This window comes from Dermacentor andersoni, chromosome 7 (genome assembly GCF_023375885.2).
Source record: "Dermacentor andersoni chromosome 7, qqDerAnde1_hic_scaffold, whole genome shotgun sequence".
NCBI classification, from domain to species: domain Eukaryota; kingdom Metazoa; phylum Arthropoda; class Arachnida; order Ixodida; family Ixodidae; genus Dermacentor; species Dermacentor andersoni.
The window spans coordinates 66,830,398-66,852,582 of record NC_092820.1 but is presented as its reverse complement, the minus strand read 5'-3'; the positions used below and the strand labels follow the sequence as shown (position 1 = coordinate 66,852,582).

The 22,185-nt window shown below is 45.0% G+C and overlaps 2 protein-coding genes across 2 annotated transcripts in view; both read left to right on the top strand.

Moving 5' to 3' along the window:
* LOC126534365 (uncharacterized) overlaps nucleotides 1-14,258 on the top strand; it is a 65,599-nt gene extending 51,341 nt beyond the window's left edge. The window contains exons 13-15 of the mRNA XM_072289470.1: nucleotides 5,759-5,860; nucleotides 11,237-11,338; nucleotides 14,245-14,258. Coding sequence (XP_072145571.1) covers nucleotides 5,759-5,860; nucleotides 11,237-11,338; nucleotides 14,245-14,258 — 218 coding nt within the window. The remainder of the gene's footprint in view (nucleotides 1-5,758; nucleotides 5,861-11,236; nucleotides 11,339-14,244) is intronic.
* A 5,531-nt stretch (nucleotides 14,259-19,789) lies between these two features.
* The window catches only part of LOC126534364 (uncharacterized), a 49,064-nt gene continuing 46,668 nt past the window's right edge, over nucleotides 19,790-22,185 (top strand). Inside the window, exon 1 of the mRNA XM_050181644.3 lies at nucleotides 19,790-19,964. Coding sequence (XP_050037601.1) covers nucleotides 19,799-19,964 — 166 coding nt within the window. The 5' untranslated portion in view covers nucleotides 19,790-19,798. The remainder of the gene's footprint in view (nucleotides 19,965-22,185) is intronic.

The following is a 22,185-nucleotide window of genomic DNA, read 5'->3' as shown; positions in this document are numbered from 1 at the left end:
ACGGAAAAAAAATAATTCTGATGTTCCACGTGCCAAACCAACGATCTGATTATGAGGCACGTCGTAGTTGGGGACTCCGTATTAATTTTGACTTCCTGGAAATTTTTACGTGCATACAATGCACAATGCACGAGCGTTTTTGCATTCTGCTCCTTTGGAATGCGGCCGCTGCAGGGATCATATCCACACCTCGAGCCCCAAATTGCCACGGAGGCCGCCATAGTTACGAAATGCGTAAGCGTGAAGTGCAACACTGCCTTCCGGTACGAGTGTGGCACAAGCGTAGCACAGCTGCACACCTGCTGCACGATTATTTGTCGCGGTTCTCCTAAACTCGCAGTGCCTGCCTAAATACCTTGAAAGGCAGCGCGCCTCTCACGTTTTGGAACGCGATAACAAGCGCTTAGACGGCATACGTGAGCCCCCATGAAAAATGACGTGGCCACTCTACAAAATTATCACTGCGCAGAGAAGCCGATCCTTATGTTCCAATTGTGTTCTCTCATACAAATGAAGGAAACGTTATTAGACAGGAACAAATGAAGCAATGCAATTTTACGCACATGGGGCGCCGCTGCCTCTTCGCCTACCATTGTTTCAAACGAAGTGACGGCGGCAGCGAGAGTTAGTATCGCGCGCATTTGCTCGGGGACATGCGGTTTGCTTCAAGAAAGTGAACTGTGTGCTTAACATGTCACGCTCGTCAATGTAAAAATAGAAAAGAAGGCTACGTGCCCAAGAGAACGAGATTACTTACCTATCTTCAGAAGTGCGGCTGCGACTGTTTCGGGGTGCCTTCTCTCCAACAGGCATCATGGCCTCTGCCGCGCAACTCATCAAAACCGTCAGGCTCGCACATCAGTAGAAGACTAGTTGTTGGGTGAGCCAACCACTTCACCGGATAAACGTCCCACTTATCGTCGTTAAAGCATTTCACTAAAATGTGCGTCATGATGTCCGAAAAGAAAATACTTTCATCAAGAAGCACGAGGCGTGAACCACCGCACAACTGCAACCGAATAACTGAGTGCGAAAGCCGTTCAAAGCTTCACATGGCTTCACTATCGTATTCAGTTATAAAAACCTTTCAAACACAAAATAACAGCACTTAAGAGCCACTAATTGATTAGCAATAATTTTTCATCAACGAACCTTCATAAATTTTTAAGAACTACCTAATTTATAGCGTAAACCATAAATACTACGACCAAAAAATGCGACTACGAAACTAGCGGTAACCATGTGTACTGTTGCAAAAGTGTGCGCAAAACGAAGCTCGGTTGCACCCGTTTGCGTGCACACATACACACCTGAACGCTACCTTAACGCTTGTCGCGCTACCTAGAAATAAAGATTCCTACTAGTTTCGCTATTTTTACAAAAACAAAGCTTCTAAAATAGTTTGTAGCGTCTTTGCAGATGACAAGGTGACAAGTAAGGTACAATAAGAGTCCGTTACCTGTATTTCTTTCATTTCCCTTTGGTGTTCTTAACTGAACATACGAGACCTGCAGGCTTGGAACACGACTGGACGACAGTTCGGCGAGGCTCAAATAAATCGCGTGCTTCTTGCAAGGCGAGAAACGGGAGCAGCCGCAGATACAGCGATTAGCTGTGATACTGTTGCAGCTGTTGCTGAATCTGAAGCTCTTTGAAGTCAATGGTTATAGCGGCTGCGCGCTGCGATCTCAAAGCGCGTTCATTCTTTGATGTCTAGTACCACGGACATTGGAAAAAAAACTATATTTGCTTTACGGACAGAGGGTACGTCGCAGGAAATTCGAAGACCTCACCCGTGTATGTTAGTAGCGTGTGCGCGCTTGCATCCTACGGTTCCCACAGTGCGTCCGATTTTCGAAGGTAGCGTCGTCGCCTGTCGGCACCTGTCTTATCGCCGGCCGCGCTGCCGCCGTGTCTACTTTTGGGGAACTCCACATGCGCGTAGTCACCGTGTTGGCAAGTGAATTTCGCATTCTTCTGCTCCCCGAAACGTGCTCATTTCGGATCGTACCAATGGTTATGTCATCTAGTGTATGTTAAAACGACGATGGCATTTGTACACCGGCGAAGAAATAAATCGTTATGAACTTGGGCGGTCATGAATCTAGTCTAACGTTGCAGTTTTTACGTAGCCAAAATGGCTACGAAAGTGGGGCGGTCCCGGAGATAGGCGCTTCAAAGCGCCAGCTGTAGCGACAGCACCAGGAAGTGGCACGCGGCGCACACGCCAAGCATTTCAGAGCTTACTGGCTTTCGAATGAGAGGAGTACGCGCGCGCTCGTGGCCTATTGGTTAGAGTACCGGGCTCGACGGCCGACGTTCGATTCCACCCCATCGGTCACCCATAATTTTCTATTAATGAAAGCGAGGCGAAAGAAGAACCTACCTGCCGCAAAGTGACAGGAATGAGGTTGGAATGCATCGCAAAACATGTTTGGAATGTCTTCATATGCGAGTCCTAATTATTGTATACTGGACTCAACTGCTACACAACAAAAGAACAACTAAAAAAATCAACACAAATTACCCAATAAATTGTTTATTGAGATCACTCAACGGTAATATTGTTGTGCAAGGGTTGACTGAACTCAATTGCTCTTGAAAATTTGTTGAAGTCCGTTGTTTCAACAATTCCCCAACAATACATCAATGGTTAATCAACACTCATTTTTGTACGGGTTGCCAGCTTCTTGAAAGGGAAGGTTGGCATATAATGCAGACGTTGTAGTGATTTCAACTCACATCCGGGATTATGAAACTGCGACACAAAGCACCGAAAACATTCTCACACAGCCTCCTCAGCAGTTGCTTAAATATGCATCAGCATTGTTCCATCTGCTAATCTCCACGCAGCTCGCCGTCATTAACAATATTATGGAACATGATTCGACCAGTCTTTCACCCTTTTCAACCCTCATCGGTCGCTAGGTAATAATATATTAGAGCAAACATAAGGCAGTTTATTACGGCACTCGAACCCACGACCATTGATGTTAAGTCAGGCGCTCTGTCGCCTTTAGCCTCGGCCCCCTCTTAGACTGTGTCTGAGGAAACAATAAAGAAAGAAAAAAAGAAAGAAAGAAAGTATGGTGAAGTTGATTGGCCACAGTTATGATACAGTTTTTTGGCACTCAAGCCCTCGATATTTGGCGGGAGTCTAACCTTCGCCCTTTTGTGGTAAATAAGTTGAATTGAGGTTGATTTAGTGAACGTGTTCTAAAATCATCATTTCATTTCCTTAGGGGGGCATGAAATGGTTTTGTGATGGATGGGATGCATGTATTAAGCTTGTTCTTTATTGAAATATGTGCTGTTCTGTGTGTTGTATGGGCGATTTCAATTATAGTATGCAGTATTCGCTTCACTTTGCTGTGTGCTTGTATTTTGATTGCTTACGAGGGTATGAGTCATTGCTCAACGGGGTATGAGCCATTCATTGTCTTTCGTGACGGAGAAATTTTTCGTTGGGTAGGCATAGAAACTTTTACGCATTTAAAATGTGACGCTGTCTTCATCAACGCAGACAATTGTAGCTTTTTGTGTCTTCCGTTAGGCGCTTACAATATGCTCTATTTCAATTTAGCTGTTATTGTTATCGATTGCTTCGAATTGCTTAATTCAAGAAGCGGTATCCTTCTTTCAGGGTTGTTACCAGTAATTCCTTAGTTTTCGTGGACTGGCCGCACTTTAATAAAATGATGGGCAGAAATGTCGTACAGATTCTTCCCCATTATTTGGGAGTTCTCATTAGGGTGCTCAAATTTTTTCTTTCTGATAATAATCCTGAGAAAAAGCTTGATGCTTCATTTATATTCAGAAGCGACAGGAAGACGCCACACAATGCCTGATATGAGTGGAAAATAGAAAAGAAACACAGTACTTTTATCCGGCCCCAAAAATGAGCGGAGTAATGCCTACCATAATTTTTTTGCTTATTTCTCAAACTGCATTGCCGGATTGCAAGGATGATCGGGGTGGCTTTGAGGAAATGTCTCGTTTCCAAACTCAGCGTCGTGTGGCCTTACATAAGGATGAATGCACCTGAGCATAATCAGCTCCCGGCAATCATTCGCCTTACCAATAGCTAGGTGTCAATCGTTGCATTGCTACAGCAAAAGATAGTATAAATTAATAATAGCAGAGGGAATTATAGGTAGTAGAATCAATGCGTACTTAAATTCATTGCGCGAAATAACAGTTACATTTAAAGAAACTCGCACAGGACGAGCGTCCCTAACGATACAGTCACACTGTTCAGATGTCTTCGATCACTCGACACGTATCGCCATTACGGTGTTTATGGTTATTGCTGCATATTGAAGGAGATCTCGTTCCAAGCATACATATATTCAGTTTCTCCAACAGACCAGGTTTTTACTCTAATATTGGTACCATATTTTCGGATAATCGCTTACTTGAAATTTCTTACAGTGTTCGCTTAACCAGTCATTATTCTAGCGCTTGTTCTTAGGTTTTGCCTTGAAGCCCAAGTGACAGGGACTTCTGATCTCAGAGTTAAGGGTCAGCAAAAGTTGTTGCTTTTGGGTGATTTTTCTTTTACGCGATCTTTTTTCTAAATGTGCAGCTCGAAAGAAACACACAACATCGCTTCAAAAGACTGGTCTGCACGCAGGGGAGATTTCGCCGACTCAATTTATTAGTCCTTTCAGTACATACACTGTGTTTCCACTCTCTTCACGTCGGCGCTCGCTGCAATCTAGTACATGAGACTGGTATCACTTATGCAGTATTTCTCTGTTTTGTTACGAGCAAAATGCTAATTGATTATATTTGATTACAATAAAACTCGTAGAGCATGAATACGCCTACTACAATTAGGTGTCTTGTCGTTTGCTTCTTAGCATAATCTGACAATTTCTCCTCCCACAGAGAAGCGAACTATGCTGTGGAGTTTAGGAATATTTTTATACCAGCGATAATTTGCTGCACATATTTCTGATTGGTTGTCTGCAAGGCACTGCAACGTCTTTTGATGTATTTATTCTTTCATCGATGGCCCTGCTGTATAGAAAGTTAACAGCTGAACAGATGCATTTATATTTTTATCTGTTTCTGAAAAAGTATTAGGCGCTAAAATTACTTTTTTGTAAGAGAAGACAGTATGTATTCTTCGTTAGTGATATTTCAGCACTATATTAAGTAATTTCGTCCTTCGTTGATAATAACATTTTTAAGCTAAAGCCGACAAACATGTGCATCAAACGTCCCCAAAAAGCTACCTCCCAGCAGTTTATTTTTTTTACGCCGGGTACGGCTGCCATTGTATTCAATGGGAACATCATTTACATTGCCTGTTAGGCATTGCTGCCCTAATAGGGGAACATCCTCTTTTAGAAAACCATTTTTCTTTTCTCTGCATGCTTAATAACCCGAGATAGCTAAATAATTCGAACTTTCAAAATACTGGTCAAAAGCTTCAAATACCTATTCTAACATATCTGTAACCACACAGTTCTCTCGTTCATTTCAATAAATCGGAGCATTGAGTATTATATACAAGCGCGATTATTATGTATGGCACCCATTCGAATTTATTTTTGCAAATCTTGTGGGCGAACAGCTAATTGACATCGTGTTGTGGAAGAGCCCATAGAAATATAAAAATTAGCCCCGGGCAGTCTATAAATGTGGCTTGGTATGGTGCTGACCAACAACATGAATAGGCTACACTTTACGTGGCTGCATAGAGCATGCCGAAAGCGTTGTTGCCCGCTGACATTATTATCGAACTTTATAGATCTCAACCATGCGAAGATGCCCAACACAGACGCGGATCACAAAGGCGTCCAGGCACTCCAGAATCTTCAAGTTGGATCACAGATGGTTTTCCCTAATATAGGTAGGTTTCCATCGGCGTTACGAATTGCCGACTTACACGCTCCTACAATGTGGAAGTTGGCTGAACGCAGCTCTTTGCTAATATTTTCACAAACGTTCGAATTTACTGACAATTGAAGCGAACTACATAACAAGGTTACGTATATCGTATATACAGTGAATCGTGGTATTGACTGAGTATCCAAAGACAACTGGATTATGTGACTATTCGAATTGAGCATTCTGTTTTTAAGTTCACTTTATTATAAAAGCATTGGAAACCCATACGTATGCTCTCGGTGTTAACATTAAATCGCATTTTCTTGAAATGCGCGAGTAGGCCGGATAAAATGTGCCGGAAATATCAAGTTTTACTCGCGAACAACTCGAAATTCAAGGAAGTTTAAGTCTTCCGACATAGCACATGTGGATGTCTCTGTGGGCACCACTGAAGGGCTTCTGTCAGGCTCCATGTGCTTTAGTGCGAAATGGAGAGAGATGGTCCAAGCTGTGAGTTGGCGGCATTTGCATAGTGGCAGAGCAGGCGAACACACACCCTCGCAATGTTGCACATGCTCACACAAAGGTAGGAGGTGAAGACGTGTAAAAACTTAGGCACATTACACTCATGGTAAGAATAACTAGTAAAATTGTAGTGGGTGATGCCTACGGAATTAAGAACATAAAGAGAATTCATGCTACGTGGCATGTGTTTGGTCCTGACTCGCGTGGTCGCAGGCTGCTATAGTACTGCGACATGTTGATGCATTTTCTTAACCGGCGTTACAGTGAAGGCGTACGTTACCCGTTTCGCTAGGGGTCATGGTCATAAATGGCGCTTAGGACTCTCTCTATATTAGTGAGGCATAACTGTATTGATTGAGTCACTGTCGAATAACTCATCATCATCATCAGCCTGGTTATGCCCACTGCAGGGCAAAGGCCTCTCCCATACTTCTCCAACTACCCCGGTGATGTACTAATTGTGGCCATGTTGTCCCTGCAAACTTCTTGCAGGGACAACAGTTTTTGTCGAATAACTATCGACAAAAAAAAATTATCGATTGCACTCATGATAGTAGAAAAAAAAACCAGCGTAACTCACGTAAGTTACTCAAACTTGGTGGTGTTTTCATGCGTGGCCTGAACGACGTTCTCTACAGAGGGTGATAACGATCACAGGTCTATGCGCTATCGCAGCACGTGCGTCACCAAGTACTGCAGAAGCACACCCCTCTGTACTATGTAATCTAGCACATGAGTTCAGCATTACTTATCATGAAAAGCGAACGAACACTGTCACCAAGGACAACATAGGGGAAATTACTTGTGCTTAACATATTAAATAAAGAAACGATAAATTATCGGAAATGAAACTGAATGAAAGAACAACTTGCCACAGGTGGGAACCGAACCCACAACCTTCGAATTTCGCGTCTGAAGCTCTACCAATTGAGCTACCGCGGCGCCGTTTCCTCATCCACTTTCTTCGGTATTTATGTGTCCTAGTAAAACCCTGGGTGCGTTAGCCAGCGCCACCACTCACAGACCTTGGCGGCGGACGTGGAACGTCCTTTTTGCCGCAGGCGTCACGAGAACGTGATCTTTTTGGGTGAAGGCAACTAGTCAATGAACTGACACATGCTACCTCAAGGCATCAATGTTGCCAGATTCGAGGCCCTTGTTATGTAATAAACGAGAAGAGAGGGGATCACATGCTACCTGAAGGCATCAATGTTGCCGGATTTGAGACCCCCGTTATGTAATAAACCAGAAGAAAGGGGATTAATCGAGGGGCCCGATGTTTATTAAACATATGAAAAGCCAACAAAAACTGACACCAAGGACAACACAGGGGAAATTACTTCTGCTAAATAAATGAAATAAAGAAACGATAAATTATTGTAAATGAAAGTGGATGAAAAAACATCTTGCCGCAGGTGGGAACCGAACCCACAACCTTCGCATTTCGCGAAGGTTGTGGGGGCGTTCATTTGGGGCCGTTCATTTGAGGGATCACCGGTCGTTTGTGCGCAGGCGCGAGTAAGAGCGGGCGCGAGAGAGAAAATCTGGGGACTTTTGCTCCTTTAAGTCGGCGGTGGCGCGTGAATGGAGGCGTTTTAGAATATATGACTGCCTAGGTACTATGGAGGAGGTTTCTTAGCGCGTGTTGTAGGCGTTTGTCCCTAGGTGCTCCGGCATTGCGGAGTGGGGTTGAGTTTGTTTACGCTGCGACGCTGGCTGCTGGCGCGGTGAAATGGTGAAGCAGCAGACACTGACGCCTTATTTGGCGACCGCTGTGTTGGGCAGACTGTCTCGCACCTGTTGCGCTTGTGCTAAGTTAGTCATAGCTGATCACAGCTTTCTGGCGCCTTACGGCGATATACCTTGTAAATAACATCACAGATGTGGGCGCAGTAGCGACCGTAGTAGAGCCCGGGCCGCATAGATTGAAAATCTAGAAGGCAGAGCGCCTTAGTAATCGCGATTGAACGCAAGTGGCTGAAAGGCCGCTGGTTGACTGACTCAGCACCAGCGCCGCAGGCGCGAGAAAGTCTGTCGGACGTACCTTCAGACGCAAAGTTAATTGTGACTAGTGCTGCAGAAGTCGCGGGGCGCAGTACTGCTGAACTTAGCATCACAAGTTGGCCGCTGGACGTAATTATATTAATTCAATCATGTTTTTTTTTACTAATTCTCTCAACGTTTCATTATTTCGCATTGTTGGTGGCGCCTCCAGGACACCAAAGCGGCAACGGGGCACCAAAGCTAGAACCCGAACTGGTTCGTGGGATGGCGCTCGCTGAGGCCTGCGCGTGCCAGGGGTGTGTCCGCTATCGTGGAGGGCCACTTTTTCATGCGAACACCCCCGGCACGCTTCGACCTCTGCGGCCCCAACCCACGGGCCGCCCTGCTTTTGATCCCCCCGCTACCCCTTGGGGGCCCTGGAGATCCTGCAAAGCCTGATTTATTACAAGAGATGCTCTCCTGAGGCCTCCGTTTGCCGGTTACATGTGCACTTCTGGAGCAGTGCTTGTAAAAAATTCAATCCATCGTCGCGACGAAAAAAGCGACCCGCGACTTACACAACACCAGTCAGAAGTTTCAGACACAGCGTTCACCAAATGGAACGTCCGTGCCCACTGCCTCACCGCGCGGGCAGCCAGCGGCGGAGCTAGACCGCACTCCGCAACGCCGGCATGTCTAGGGGACAAACGCATACAACACGCGCTAAGAAGCCTCCTCTGTAGGGCCTAGGCAGAGTCATATATTCAAGGAGCAAAAGCCCCCAGATTTTCTCTCTCGCGGCCGCTCTTACTCGCACCTGCGCACAAACGACTGGCGATCCCTCAAACGAACGTCTCGTGTGATGGCGCTGGCTAACGCTCCCAGGGTTCTACTAGGACACATAAATGCCCAAGGAAGTGGATGGCGAAGCGGCGCCGCGGTAGCTCAATTGGTAGAGCGTCCACCCGTAATGCGAAGGTTGTGGGTTCGGTTCCTACCTGCGGCAAGTTGTTTTTTCTTCCACTTTCATTTCCAATAGTTTATGGTTTCGTTATTTCATTTATTAGGCACAAGTAATTTCCCCTGTTTTGTCCTTGGTGTCAGTGTTCGTTGGCTTTTCATGATATGTTTAATGAAAACGGGGCCCCTCGGTTAATCCCCTTTCTTCTCGTTTATGCAGTAATTGTCTCTCTTGTTACGAGCAATATGCTAATTTATTATAAGTGATTACAATGATACGCACGGCGCATTAATATGCCATTACTATGTTGGGTTTGGAGTTGTTTACCTCTTAGCATAATCTAACAATTTCTCCTCCCCCAAAGATACGAACTACATGATATCGTGTTTAAGAACATTTTTTATACAGGCAATACTCTTTTGACAGATAGTTCTGATTTATGGTGTAAAACACACTGCAGCGTATATTTTATGTATTTCTTCTTTGTTCGACGGCCCTGCTGAAAAGAAAGTGAATAGCCGAACAGATGCATTCATATTTCTTATCTGGTTCTGAAAAGTATTAGAAGCAGCAGTTACTGTCTCGTAAGGAAATGACAGTATTTATTTTTCATTAGCGAAACTTATAGCACTGTACTAAGCGCATGTTTCAAAGCACATTAGGTTACTCCATAATATTATATTTTTTCAGGTAAAGCTAGCAAACGTGTGCATAAAGCGCACCCAGTAAGCTATCTTCGAATATTTTTCTTGTTGAGCAGGGGGACAAGAATGGGCAGACACGAAAAAAAGGTATGAATTGTAAGGGTAGGCTTGCCATTGTTTGCAATGTGAACAACATTTCGGTTGGCTGTTATGCATTACCGCCGAACAGCGGAACATTCTTTTTTCAGAATTTTTTTCTTACTTTCACTGCATAGTTAATAACCGGCGATTTCGAAATAATTGAAAGGATCAAAATATAGGCCAGAAAAATGCTTGAAATACCCATTCTGAAAATCTGGAAGCACACACTTCTCGATCTCAGTGAGGTTATTACAGCCTAAGGAGGGTTTTCGCCGCAGTGTGAACTGCCCCATTTATAATTTTCGTACAAAGCAGCTCCTGCGACAGCTGGCTGTCACCTAGATTTTACTCAGACACACAGCGCAAGACGTTGGCTCGGATGTATTTCTTGCTTCTACCTGAAGCCGGGCAATCAAATATAGATACTACTAAACATTGACTTATATTTTGTTAGAACGTGTCGTCGTCAGTCTTTTTGAGATGTCAATAAAGAGATAAATCCATAGGTCTGACAGTTTGTGGCTGTGACGTACTCTGTGAATCACACTTGTCTGGAGTGGTCAAGGAGCTGGCTGTAGGTAGCGCCAGCATCGGTAGCAGCAGCATAGCTGTAATTTCTGTGTTCGATGGGCAATGTTCGCAAAAAGCTTCTTAATCTTGTTCTCTTCATAAAATAATTTGTAGCCAATCCTGGTGCAGGTCTTATCATTACAGATATGCAGAAAAGATGAAGAAGAGCACTTATGAAAAAATATTTCATTGAATACGGGCGGAGGTGTGTCGGTCTTAAAGCGTATGGACTTTGCATAAGGCTGGCCACGTGTAGCCTAATTGCGGTGTCCCTCTGCACTATCATTCGCAAATCATGGCGTATAAATCGTAGCATTGAGTGTTATATACAAGCGTGGTTATTATGTACGGCACACAATCGAATTTATTTTTGCAATTCTTTTGGGCGAACAGCTAAGTGACATCGTGTTGTGGAAGTGCCCATAGAAATATAAAGGTTAGCACCGGGTAGTCTATTTATAAAGTGGCTTCGTGTGGTGCTGACAAACAACATGAATGGATTACACCTTACTTGGCTGTATAGGGGATGTCCAAATGCGTTGTTGCCCGCTGACATTGTTAACGAACTTTGTAGATCTCAGCCATGCGAAGATGCCCAACACAGACGTGGACCACAAAGACGTCCAGGCACCCCAGAATGTTCAAGTTGGATCGCAGATGGTTTTCCCTAAAATTGGTAGGTTTCCATCTTCGCTACAAATTACCGACTTGCACGCTCCTCCATTGCGGAAGTCGACTGAACGCAGCTCCTTTGCTGATATTTGCATACACGTGCGAATTTACTGATAATTGAAGCGAACTACAGAACAAGCTTACGTAATGATCGTACATTTAGTGAATCCTTGTGTCGTCTGTCTATCCAAAGACAAGTAGATTATGTGACTATTCTACGTGAGCATTTTGCTTTTAAATTCATTTTATTATAGAAGAATTGGCAACCATTACGTACGCTCTCGGTGTTATTATTAATTCTTATTCTGTCCCAACGTGCCAGTAGACGGAAGAAAATGTGCTTAATATACCACATTTTGCTCGCAAAAACTCAAAATTGCAGGAAGTCTAAATCATCGGATATGACACAGGTGGCTCTATGTCTGGGCAGCACTGAAGGGCAAAAGTCAGCCTCCGTGTGCTTTGGTGTGAGATGCAGACAGAAGCTCCGAGTTCCTTGTCGGCAGGATTTGCATAGTAGTGGAGCACTCCCACACGCAGTCTCTAAATATTGCGCACGCTTACACGTATGTGGGTGTCAAAGACATAAAAAGGTTAGCCAGAAGGAGTTCATGATAATAAGAACTTGTAAAATCATAGTAGCTTATGACTATGCCTTCACAAAAAAATGGGGGAATGCATGCTACAAAGCATGTATTTGGCCGTGACTCACGTGGTCGTAAGCTTCTTTAGTACTACGACAAGATTATAGATTTTCGTAACCTGCATTGCAGTGAACGCGTACGTTGTCCGTTTTGGTGTTTGTGGTTATGGATGGCGCTTAGGACTCTATATCATTGAGGCATAACTACCAACGGTATAGTCTGTATCGACTAAATAAACGTAAAAGAAATTATCGATGGCTCTGACGATAGTGAAACCAAGCATGCTTATCCCACATAACTTTTTCAATGCCTGCTAAGTTTTCATGTGCGCCCGCAGCGGCGATCTTCACAAACATACGATAACGATCACAGCTGTATGCGTTCTCGCAGAGCGGGCGTCACCAAGTACTGCAGAAGCATACCCCTCCGCACAATGCAGTGGCGATTGAAAGCGCTGCTTTGTCTGCATGTTTCCCTGATGTTTGCCATGTATTGTGGTTCTGTGCATCACCACATACGCTCAGCGATACGTTTAACTGAAGGTGTCGCTTAATAACATATATATTGCGTGCCTATAGCTAGAATTTGAACCCGTTTCGCCTTGATCAGTAAAACCTGTCATACCTTGGACGACCTGGGTTCATCCACGGATTTGGGGTAGAAATGGTCAAAGAGGAGCGCAGTTCGTCAGCGGTACTTCGCGTTTTCTAGCCATGCCATGGACGAGCCCAACTTTGTGTCAATGTTTAGTTGGGCTTTGAGTAGTTGGTTACCAAGTATACCACGGGACGGCGGATGGAGACGCGAATTTATTCTTTATGGTAGAACATGTTGAAAATTTGATTTTCTCAAAAAATATTGTGGCCATTTCTGGTCCGAATTCAGGATAACAGTGGGGCATCGAGGAGGTCGAGCAACATGAGCATGCATGACAGCGGATAACCACTCCGTCACCTATTCTTCGTTTGTGCAAGTTAGTACTTCGAGACACTTGACGCCAGTTTTGTGTCTGATAACACCAATTCAGTTATAAAAGTGCAGAGTGCGCGAATTGCACCATCCATGACGACTGGCGCTTTTGCCGACCACGTGGCATTGCCCTCATTTCGGGATCGACCCAGGTCGGCGAGACAGATAGACGCGGCTGGCGTTGCCTTGTTAATAAAAGAGATACACACGCGCCAAAATAAAAATAAGTTGAACGTCAAGGATTCAACGTCCACAAATTTCCCAGTCGCTTACGAAAAAACGTGGTAGCAGAAGACTCCGGATTCATTTTGAAGCCAGTTTTTTTTTTTTTTTCACACTGCACCCAAAGCACGCTACCAGAACGTTCTGGCCCTGTACCCCCATCGGTATGCGGCCGCCGCGCCAAGCACCGAATCCGCGAACTCTTGTTCAGTAGAGCACGGCAACAGCAACAGAGCTATCGCGGCCGGGTAGACTGCAAAAGCGATGCACATGAAGTTCGCCCTGAGCCGTGGCTGTCGACGTCGCTCCTGCGCTGGACTTCGAAACGCACCGTGCGACCGCTGCACGGCGCATGGGCGCTTGAAAGAGACAATAAAAGAGAACAGAGATAGGTAGAGGTGTTTTGTTATACCAAAGAATATAAGCTTGGTTTTGGCAATTATTGTTTTTGGTTTCTCTACGAACGTTTTTTCTCTTAAGTGCGTGCCTAATCAGCCCGAATTCAAGGGCACTATAAGATAAAACTATTCCAAACTGTTCTATTCCAATTCTGCAATCAGCCATCCGTGATCGGTCAAAAACTTCTTTAGACCACCCCCACTTCACCTGCCTGTCACGCGACGTCACGACACCCAAAACAGCTCCTCATCTGATATCATTTGTAGACACTGATTATGCACGATTTGACCTACTAAAAAAAATAGTTATTTCTCATTCGACGCCTTTTCTACATTAACCCTTAGCTATTGGTGAGAAGTTTTCCGGCTGCACCCACTCCAACTTCCCGTAATGCGACGTCAGAAATCCGCAAAATCTCGCGCGTCATAGTGATGTGTTCGCGTTAAAGATGCATTAATATGCCAAACAAAACTGAATTTTCTTCTGAATAGGCTCAGGCTCCCCGTTCCGAAAGGAATAAAAGATGGCTGCCGCCGATCGCTCAGGCACTTGCTACTCGCACCTGCCGGAGGGCATGAGTTTATTTACGCATAATAAAGCTTTTTGCATGGCCGTGTAACGTTTTCGAGCACTTTCGGCACGTTTACGACCTCGCTGTGCCAATTCTTCTTTGCAGAGGATCCGTTTTAGCCTCATTCGTAAGCTTCCGTTGTATGCCGCCGCGATTGTCGACTAGCCACCGCAAGCTAAGTAAGGGAAAGCGGACCAATCGCAGACGCTGGCACAACCCTCTTCATCCGGTTTCCGATTTTCAGTGCAGTCGCTCGGCCCTATCGAATCCCTCTCAACTTGAGCGTGCTGCTCGCCTCTTATCAGCCAATCAGATAAGGCACGCTACTCAGTGTAGGCAACGTTACTGGTTTTTCAAGCAAAAAAAAGCGACCTCCTATGAACGAGGAGAGCGTTTGATTGGTCTGTTCACGCAAACCTGCGGGTGACCACCCGATGCCTACGTCGGTGGTTACGTAAATTTGACGTCAGGAGATTTGAATAAAAACATATTGGAATAGTTTTACGTTATAGGGCCCCAAGTTTTCCAAATCAGGACGATCAGCTCTTTGCGATTCCGGAAACGGCTCGGGGCAGTTTAGTGGAGGGCCTTCAGATGTCACCTTGGTGTTTACGTTTGAATGTAGCAACCATTACTTACCAATTTACGACCGCGTGCCAGCTCATGATATGTGCCTTTATGGTAGTAAAGAATCGCTAGTAAAGTGGTTAAGCTCCTCATGCTTGCCACATTTATTGCTTCCGGAAACGTTCGCCTAAAGTAACTGTACATCCTATATAGGAAAATGAAATGCTCGCTTTTGTATTTACGTACAGCAGTAAAAAAAAACACACACAATTGACGTCCACTTAAATTCTATTAGAAGCTACTAAGCGTCTTTGCTTCCAATTTATTGAATCCGCTTATCATAAGGAATTTTTTCCAGAACATGTTCTGCCAATCAAATGCAAAATAATTTACCCAAGACATATTCTGCCACTCAAATGCAAAAAGAAATATTGTAGTCAAGGGCACCGCAGTTTCCTAAAATGAAACACCCGTAGGGTAAATGCTCCTAGTGGGCAAGAATTCATACAGCAATGACATCATTTTGACAACTTCGCTTTTCTGTTTGCTAGAATAAGAGCCGGAAGGTAATAAAAACTCAAAACGCAGGAAGCGGGTTCTTCTGTGGTTTGTCGCACATGTCGCACATGTTTCTGACACCATGCGGCTTACATTGTGTGGAAATGATGATTAGAGCAAAAAAACTGTCCCATCTAGTCCGGATTCAAGGATGCTCCGCGTAGCTTTGAGGAGATGTTGCTCAACGTAGTGCTACCTAGGTTGCATGAACTCCAACATAATCAGCTGCGGACAATGATTCGGCTTATCGAAAGCCATACTGGCGAGTCACTTTCTTGGCTGTGAAGAGAAAGTTACAGGCACGTGGCAGCTGCACATGTGCTACTGCGCCAAGCAATCCGGCAGCGTGCGACAGTGCGTTTTCTTGCTCGGAAGAGACGCTTAATCGACGCAGCTTCCACGCGCGACGGTTTCTCGTTTGCCCAGACGGGGAAGGGAAAAGCGGCACAATAAGTAAACCTTTACACTGAATGGTGCGTTTGTCTTACTTAACCATTGCTAATGGACCGTTTCTGTTTTCTATTCCCGAACCTAAACAAGCGTGGACTAAAACACGGGACTTTCTTCAGAAGCGCTCTCACTTTTGCACGCTTTGCCTACATAGCTTTCCCTTCATAGCCACAGAAATATGTCCGCGATTATAGATATCAATCGCATGCAAGCTACGGCTAAAAGCCAAGTTAATAACGGGTAGTAGAATGAACCCGTAGTTAATATAATTACGGAAAATGACAGTGACATTAAAAAGCCGACGCGGGACGAGGGCAGCTAACAAAACAGTCACATTCTTCAGAGGTATTCGCCCACTGGACAAGCATTCTTGTTGCGGTGTTGAATGGTTATTACTACATATTGAGCGACAACTCAGTCCAAGCACACTTACTTTAACTTTCTGCGACAAGCTGACGTTTTACTCTAAAGCTTTTACCAAATTTTGAAGTGGGCGCTGCTGAGTTTAAACATCGTAGAGTTTTCTTTTAGAAGCATTCTTCTAACGGTTTTTGTAACTTTTTTGTGTTGAAGCCTTAATGCGGCTGTTAAAGGTACACAAAAGTCGTTGCTTTAGAGCAATTTTTCTTTTGACGCGATCTTTTTTTTTTTTAAATGTGCGGCTTGAAAGAAACACAGAACGTCGCCTGAAAACGGGTGCTCTGCATGCAGGGGAGATTTCGTCGACTCAATTTATCAGTCCTTTCCGTATATTCATTGTCTCTTAGTACTCTTCACGGCGGCACTCTCTGCAATCTAGTTCATGAGACTAGCATTACTTATGCAGTGCTTGTCTGTTTTTTTTTTCTGAAAAAAATGTTAATTGATCATATTTTATTACACTGAAATTCACGGAGCATTGCTATGGCTACTATAGTCACGTTTCGAGTTGTTTACCTCTTAGCATAATCTAAGAATTTCTCCTCGCACAAAGAAAATGACTATGATGTCGGGTTAAAATTACTTTTTACACAGGCAATAAATTGCGGCACATATTTATAACCTGTTGTGTAAAAGGAATTGCAATGTGGCATCTTTGTTTTTGTTCTTTCTTCGGTGGAACTGCTGTATAGAAAGTCAACAGCTGAACAGGTGCATTCATCCTTTTTTCTCTGCTTCTGAAAAGTATTCTAAGCTGCAATTACTGTCTTGCAAGAGAACGCAGTATTTATTCTGCGTTATCGATACTTTCCGCACTGTACTAGTGCATGTTTCAAGACAAAGTAGGTTACTCGATGATATTTTAGTTTTTAAGGCAAAGCCAGCAAACAATTGCATAGAACGTACCCTATAACCTACCTCCCAATATTTTTTTTCTTGAGACGGAGGACAAAAATGGGCAGACTAAAAAAATGTATGAGTGGAAAGGATACGCCTGTACATGGTTGAGTCACTATCGTATAACTATACTTAATTTATCGATGACACTGATGATAGTAAAACCAAGCCTGCGTATGCCACATAAGCTTGTCAAAGCCTGCGCTGTTTTTATGCGCGCCCGGAGCGACGATCTTTAGAAATATATTATAACGATAACAGCTATATGCCTTCTCGCAGTGCGCGCGTCACCAACTAGTGCAGAAGCATACCCCTCCGCACAATGCAGTGGCGATTGAAAGGGATGCTTTGTCTGCATGTTTCCCTGATGTTCGCCATGTTTTGTGCTTCTCTGTATAACCAGATAAGCTCAGCGATACGTTCAACTGAAGGTGTCGCTTAATAACGTAAATATTCTATGCCCATAGCTATAATTTGAACCAGTTTCACCTTGAGCAGTAATTCGGTACTCCATGTGTTAACCACTTTCATACCATGGACGATATGGGTTCATCCACGCATTTCGGATAAAAATGGTCGAAGAGGAGCGCAGTTTGTCAGCGTTACTTTGCATTTTCTAGCAATGCCACGAACGAGCCCAACATTGTCTTACTGCATAGTTGGGCTTTCAGCAGTTGGTTGAGAGCGCATGGAGCAGCGAGTTTATTCTCTCAGAGGAGGTAGACCATGTTGAAAACATGATTTTTCAAAAATATTCTTGCCATTTCTGGTCCGAATTCAGAATGATAGCGTGGCGCGGAGGACGTAGAGCAACATGAACATGCATGACAGCGGATAACCACCCCACAATGTGGGGTTAGGGAATTCTGCATGACCTGTTGGCAATGGGCATACACAGGAACATGCTTTTAAACGTTATAGAAAGCGACTTGCGCCATCGTACTTTCCGCTTCAAAATAGATAATGTGCTGGCGCGTCCATTTGCTCAAGAAACTGGAGTACCACAAGAAGGTGTGCTCAGCTACACTCTTTTTATCGTGAAGATCAACTCACTTCGAAAAGCATTACCTCCAGCCATTTTTTATTACGTATACGTCCATGATGTACAGATCGGTTTTAAATATTGTAACCTCAACGTGTGCAAACTACGTCTGCAACTTGGCCTCAAGAAAGCGTCAGAATAGGCAGGGTAAAATGGCTTCTAGCCTAACGTAGACAAAAGTACTGCTGTTCTTTTTCAAGAAATATAAGGCTGGTTGCACCGTCAGTTATCGAACTACACGGACCACACATACCCGTTAACAAGAACGCACATTTTTAGGCATTATACTTGATTCAATATGAAGATTCATTTCTCATCATAAATACATGTAGGTAATATGCCTAAAAACAATGAGCGTTCTTAAGATATATTCGCGCACGACATGAGGTAGTGGCAAAAAGTGCCTCATGAACATGAGCAAGAGCTTCATACGCACATGTTTAAACTACGGCGCCATATTATAGCAACCTGTTAAGCCGAGCTTCCTGAAGTTGCTGGACCCTGCTCATTATTTCGGTACCTGCCTCGTGGCTGGTGCCTTCAGAACAAGTCCCATACAGAGCCTCTACGTAGAATCAGATGAGTGGTATCTTCATCTGTAGAGGATGTACTAGCCGGTTCTGCTTCTGATAGAGGGCATACACGGCACGACGTCCGCGTGAAGCTTCACTCTCACAGTCCCGTATTCCGGCGTTGTGCGCTATTGTGCGTGGACATTGAAGTGTCTGGTGGTGTTGACGCGGTTCTATGGCAAGAAAATAATTAGTTCCTTCGTTTCTCCGTTCATTCGCTTGTTGTTTTCCTCAGTCGCTTGCTCGTTGCTTCCTCCATTCGACGTTTTTAAAACATAAAAAGAACAAATATATTTCTGATGGTTATAATCCCACCATTTCGACGCGCATCGGCCTCTGGTGCTGCAACGGTTTGCGCCGTGCATCGATTTACGTCGTACCAACTACAGCTGAGTCTGCCGATTTTCGGTGTTATAAACAAGAAAGCAGGCGGTGAACATTTCTCGAAATTTAAATCTTTGCTGAGGCGGCTTGGACTAGCTCTGTCCTTATTACCTTTCTTCAATCTGCACGACACTGGCGGCTTGTTTTGGTTTTAAAGTTACAACGCGCGTACGCGCTGGAGCTGTGCGTATATTTGTGCGAATGACGTCATGGCGAAATCATGTCCCGCTGGCAAATAGTGTGGGGTAAATTTTTATTAAATCGTGTTGCCATATCGCGCAGGTAAAGAGAATCAACTGCTTCACCACAAATTGGCAGGTCAGATTTACGCAATTACACTTTTTTGTAATATGTGCAAGAGTATGTATTTACTTCTCACTGCATTCCTCATACATTTCTTCGTACTCAGTATATCTATTTGGTACACATATATGTTAGAATGCGTATAGAAGCATAGTGCTGTTATTTTCGTGCTCACAAATATTTTACCAGTATCACAGTTTTTCCTTTGCTATCTGTTCCAGTTTATTTGTACTGTTTTGATGTGGATACCTAAACTACAATTTATTTTTTACGTAACCGGCAATACATCAAGAGGGCGCCGATCTAACCACTTGTATTTTCATGTACTGCTTCCTCTGGCTCCGGTACCGTGCATAACATCTTTCACCTGGAAATGACAATCTTGATTTGTGGCATGAGGGGGGTGGGGGGTACAAAAGAAAAACTTGCTCAACCTATATTTTCTCCGCGTACAGCGCACGTGAGGATGACGGCGTTGGAACCCATCGACACGCTACCTGCACAGCCCGTTGTGTGTGTGGTGAGCAGTTCGGCAATAGTCGAAGTAAGCTACCCGCAGGACGGTCTCTGCGACGCTGTCATCTTCAATAAGGTCTTCTACCACAACGGCGTGGTCTCCGTATCGCAAGCAGGTATGTGGATACGAAATATTTAAAAAAAATTCACTCTGCTTATGTACTTACTTTAATTTAGCATTTAGCTCCATGGAAGACATTCTGCGGTAGCGAGATAAGTTTCGGTGAGCTTAAGCGTCTGCAGGCCATCCGCCTTAGCTTATTCCAAGAGAAAGCTAAAGTATACCATGTGCCCTGGAAATCATCCGAGTGCCAGACTATTCATTCCACGAGCCACACATTTCTTCCCAGCGTTCACATAATGCCACTAGGTGTTACGAGCCATTGCTAAAGAAGTCGCAGTTTTGCCAAAAAGGCGAAGGACCGATTGTGATAGCAAATTAGTAGATAGCTATACGACGTAAAGCCACTAGTTCTACCGGCCGTGTACAGTTGTAAATGTTCGCTTACTGGCTAAATTAGCAATGGTGTAAAGAATAAGCGCCACTGAACGAGGACGTATAAAGAAAATGGCGCTTTCTCTGTGTGTCTGTTTCTTTCCACGTCGTCGTTCAATCCCGCTTACAAATTCTATAATTAATTCAAACCAACTAGCCCGCCGACATGTTTAAACTATATTAACACGCACGGTGCCACACGCGCTCAGGTAAACATGAACATATCTCGTTCGATGAGCGCGGAAACTCGCTGTCAAAATGCTGGAGTGAGGAATCGCGGTAGCAGCAGCGATCGAATTGACCGTTATGTATCTAGCTTAAATGCGAACGAAATGTCAAAAGCACAGCACGCACTAGACGCACTCTGCGAAAATCGCAGTTCGCTTTCCTCATGAGGCCCGCGCGAACGCGCACTTTGGCCACGTCGCAGATCGCTTTCAAGGTACGGCACCCGCACGGTCGTTCCTTAAGCATCAGCCGCTGCCCTAGCAGCCGGTGGACAAGAACGCCACCCGCTCTCACTCACCAAATTGCCTGGCCCCCGTGCTTCACGCGCGATAGGAGAGGGCGCGCTTCTGTCCTGCTCTGCTAGCTCGCACACGTGCTAATGAGCCGCGTTCGCCAGCTCCCGTCGCACGCTTTCACTCGCGCACACGGCAGCATACGGCACGCGGCAACAATTTTATCGCCCTTGAAATTTATATGGAACCTCACGGCAACGGCGACGGCCACAGCAGTGATGCGCCGGGAGTATCCATATAATTGCTATCGCAATAAAAAGAAGTTACGACTTGGACGCATGCTCTGCCAGATGTGCGCGCTGAAACAGAAGTGGAGATTGAGGACCAGGGCTTTAGGGGGGGGGGGGGGGGGGCAGCAAGCCCTCGCCACCTTGTACAGCTATCTGTCTTGCACACGCTGTGCACATATGCAATTGTCATTTCGTGACAAAACTGGTGGACGTGCTGGGTACGGCTCATCGGATGCCGCAACCCCATTCTGGTAGCAGGAGTACCAGCCGTGTACCAATGAACATATGTGCACTGGGCCAGCGGCGAATTCGAGGATTGCCACCGGAGCGTGATTTACTCCGAAACAACGTCGGTGCCCCCACGGATTGGTATGGAAGGACATCTGTCGGAATTGACATCGACGTCACTACCGGCCATTATACAAGGTACGGCTACAACGGCAACTCAGTACCTGCTTCTCCATCTAAGAGCGACGAAGGTGGTGCACGGAGATATCTTCGAAGATGTATAAGACTGGTTGGCTCAGTTTGAAGCGCGTCGCATACATCCACAAATGGCGCGACACAACGAAGGGGAGAAACGTGTACATCAGCGTGGAGGACGGTGCTAGCTCTTGGTACGAGAACCGAGAAGGACTCATGAAATCGTGACTCAAGTTGCGTCGTTCCTTGCTGAAAGCCTACACCAGCGCTGATCGCCGCGAACGAGCCGAACGGCTGCTCCGCACCCATGTGCCGAGTGAGAGCTTGACGTCGTATGTCGAGGTTATTACGCGCCTTTTTCGTCGTGTGCACCGAATGATACCAAAGAAAAAGAAGTTTCGCCATTCAGTGCATGGAGTCAACGAATAGCTGTTTGCTGACCTTGGGCGAAGTCCCCCAAAGACCGTGGCTAAATTCTCGACCGAAGCAACCACGATGGAGAAGATATTACAGGAGCGCTCAACTTTGAATGACACGGAAGTAAACGATACTTCACCGATGGATCCGCGCTGAGCTCCGTACGACAGCGTTCACTTGAACGCTGCTACACCAGAGGACTTCATTCGGGACTTTATACGCTCTGCGATGCGTGATGTGTTTCAGCGAC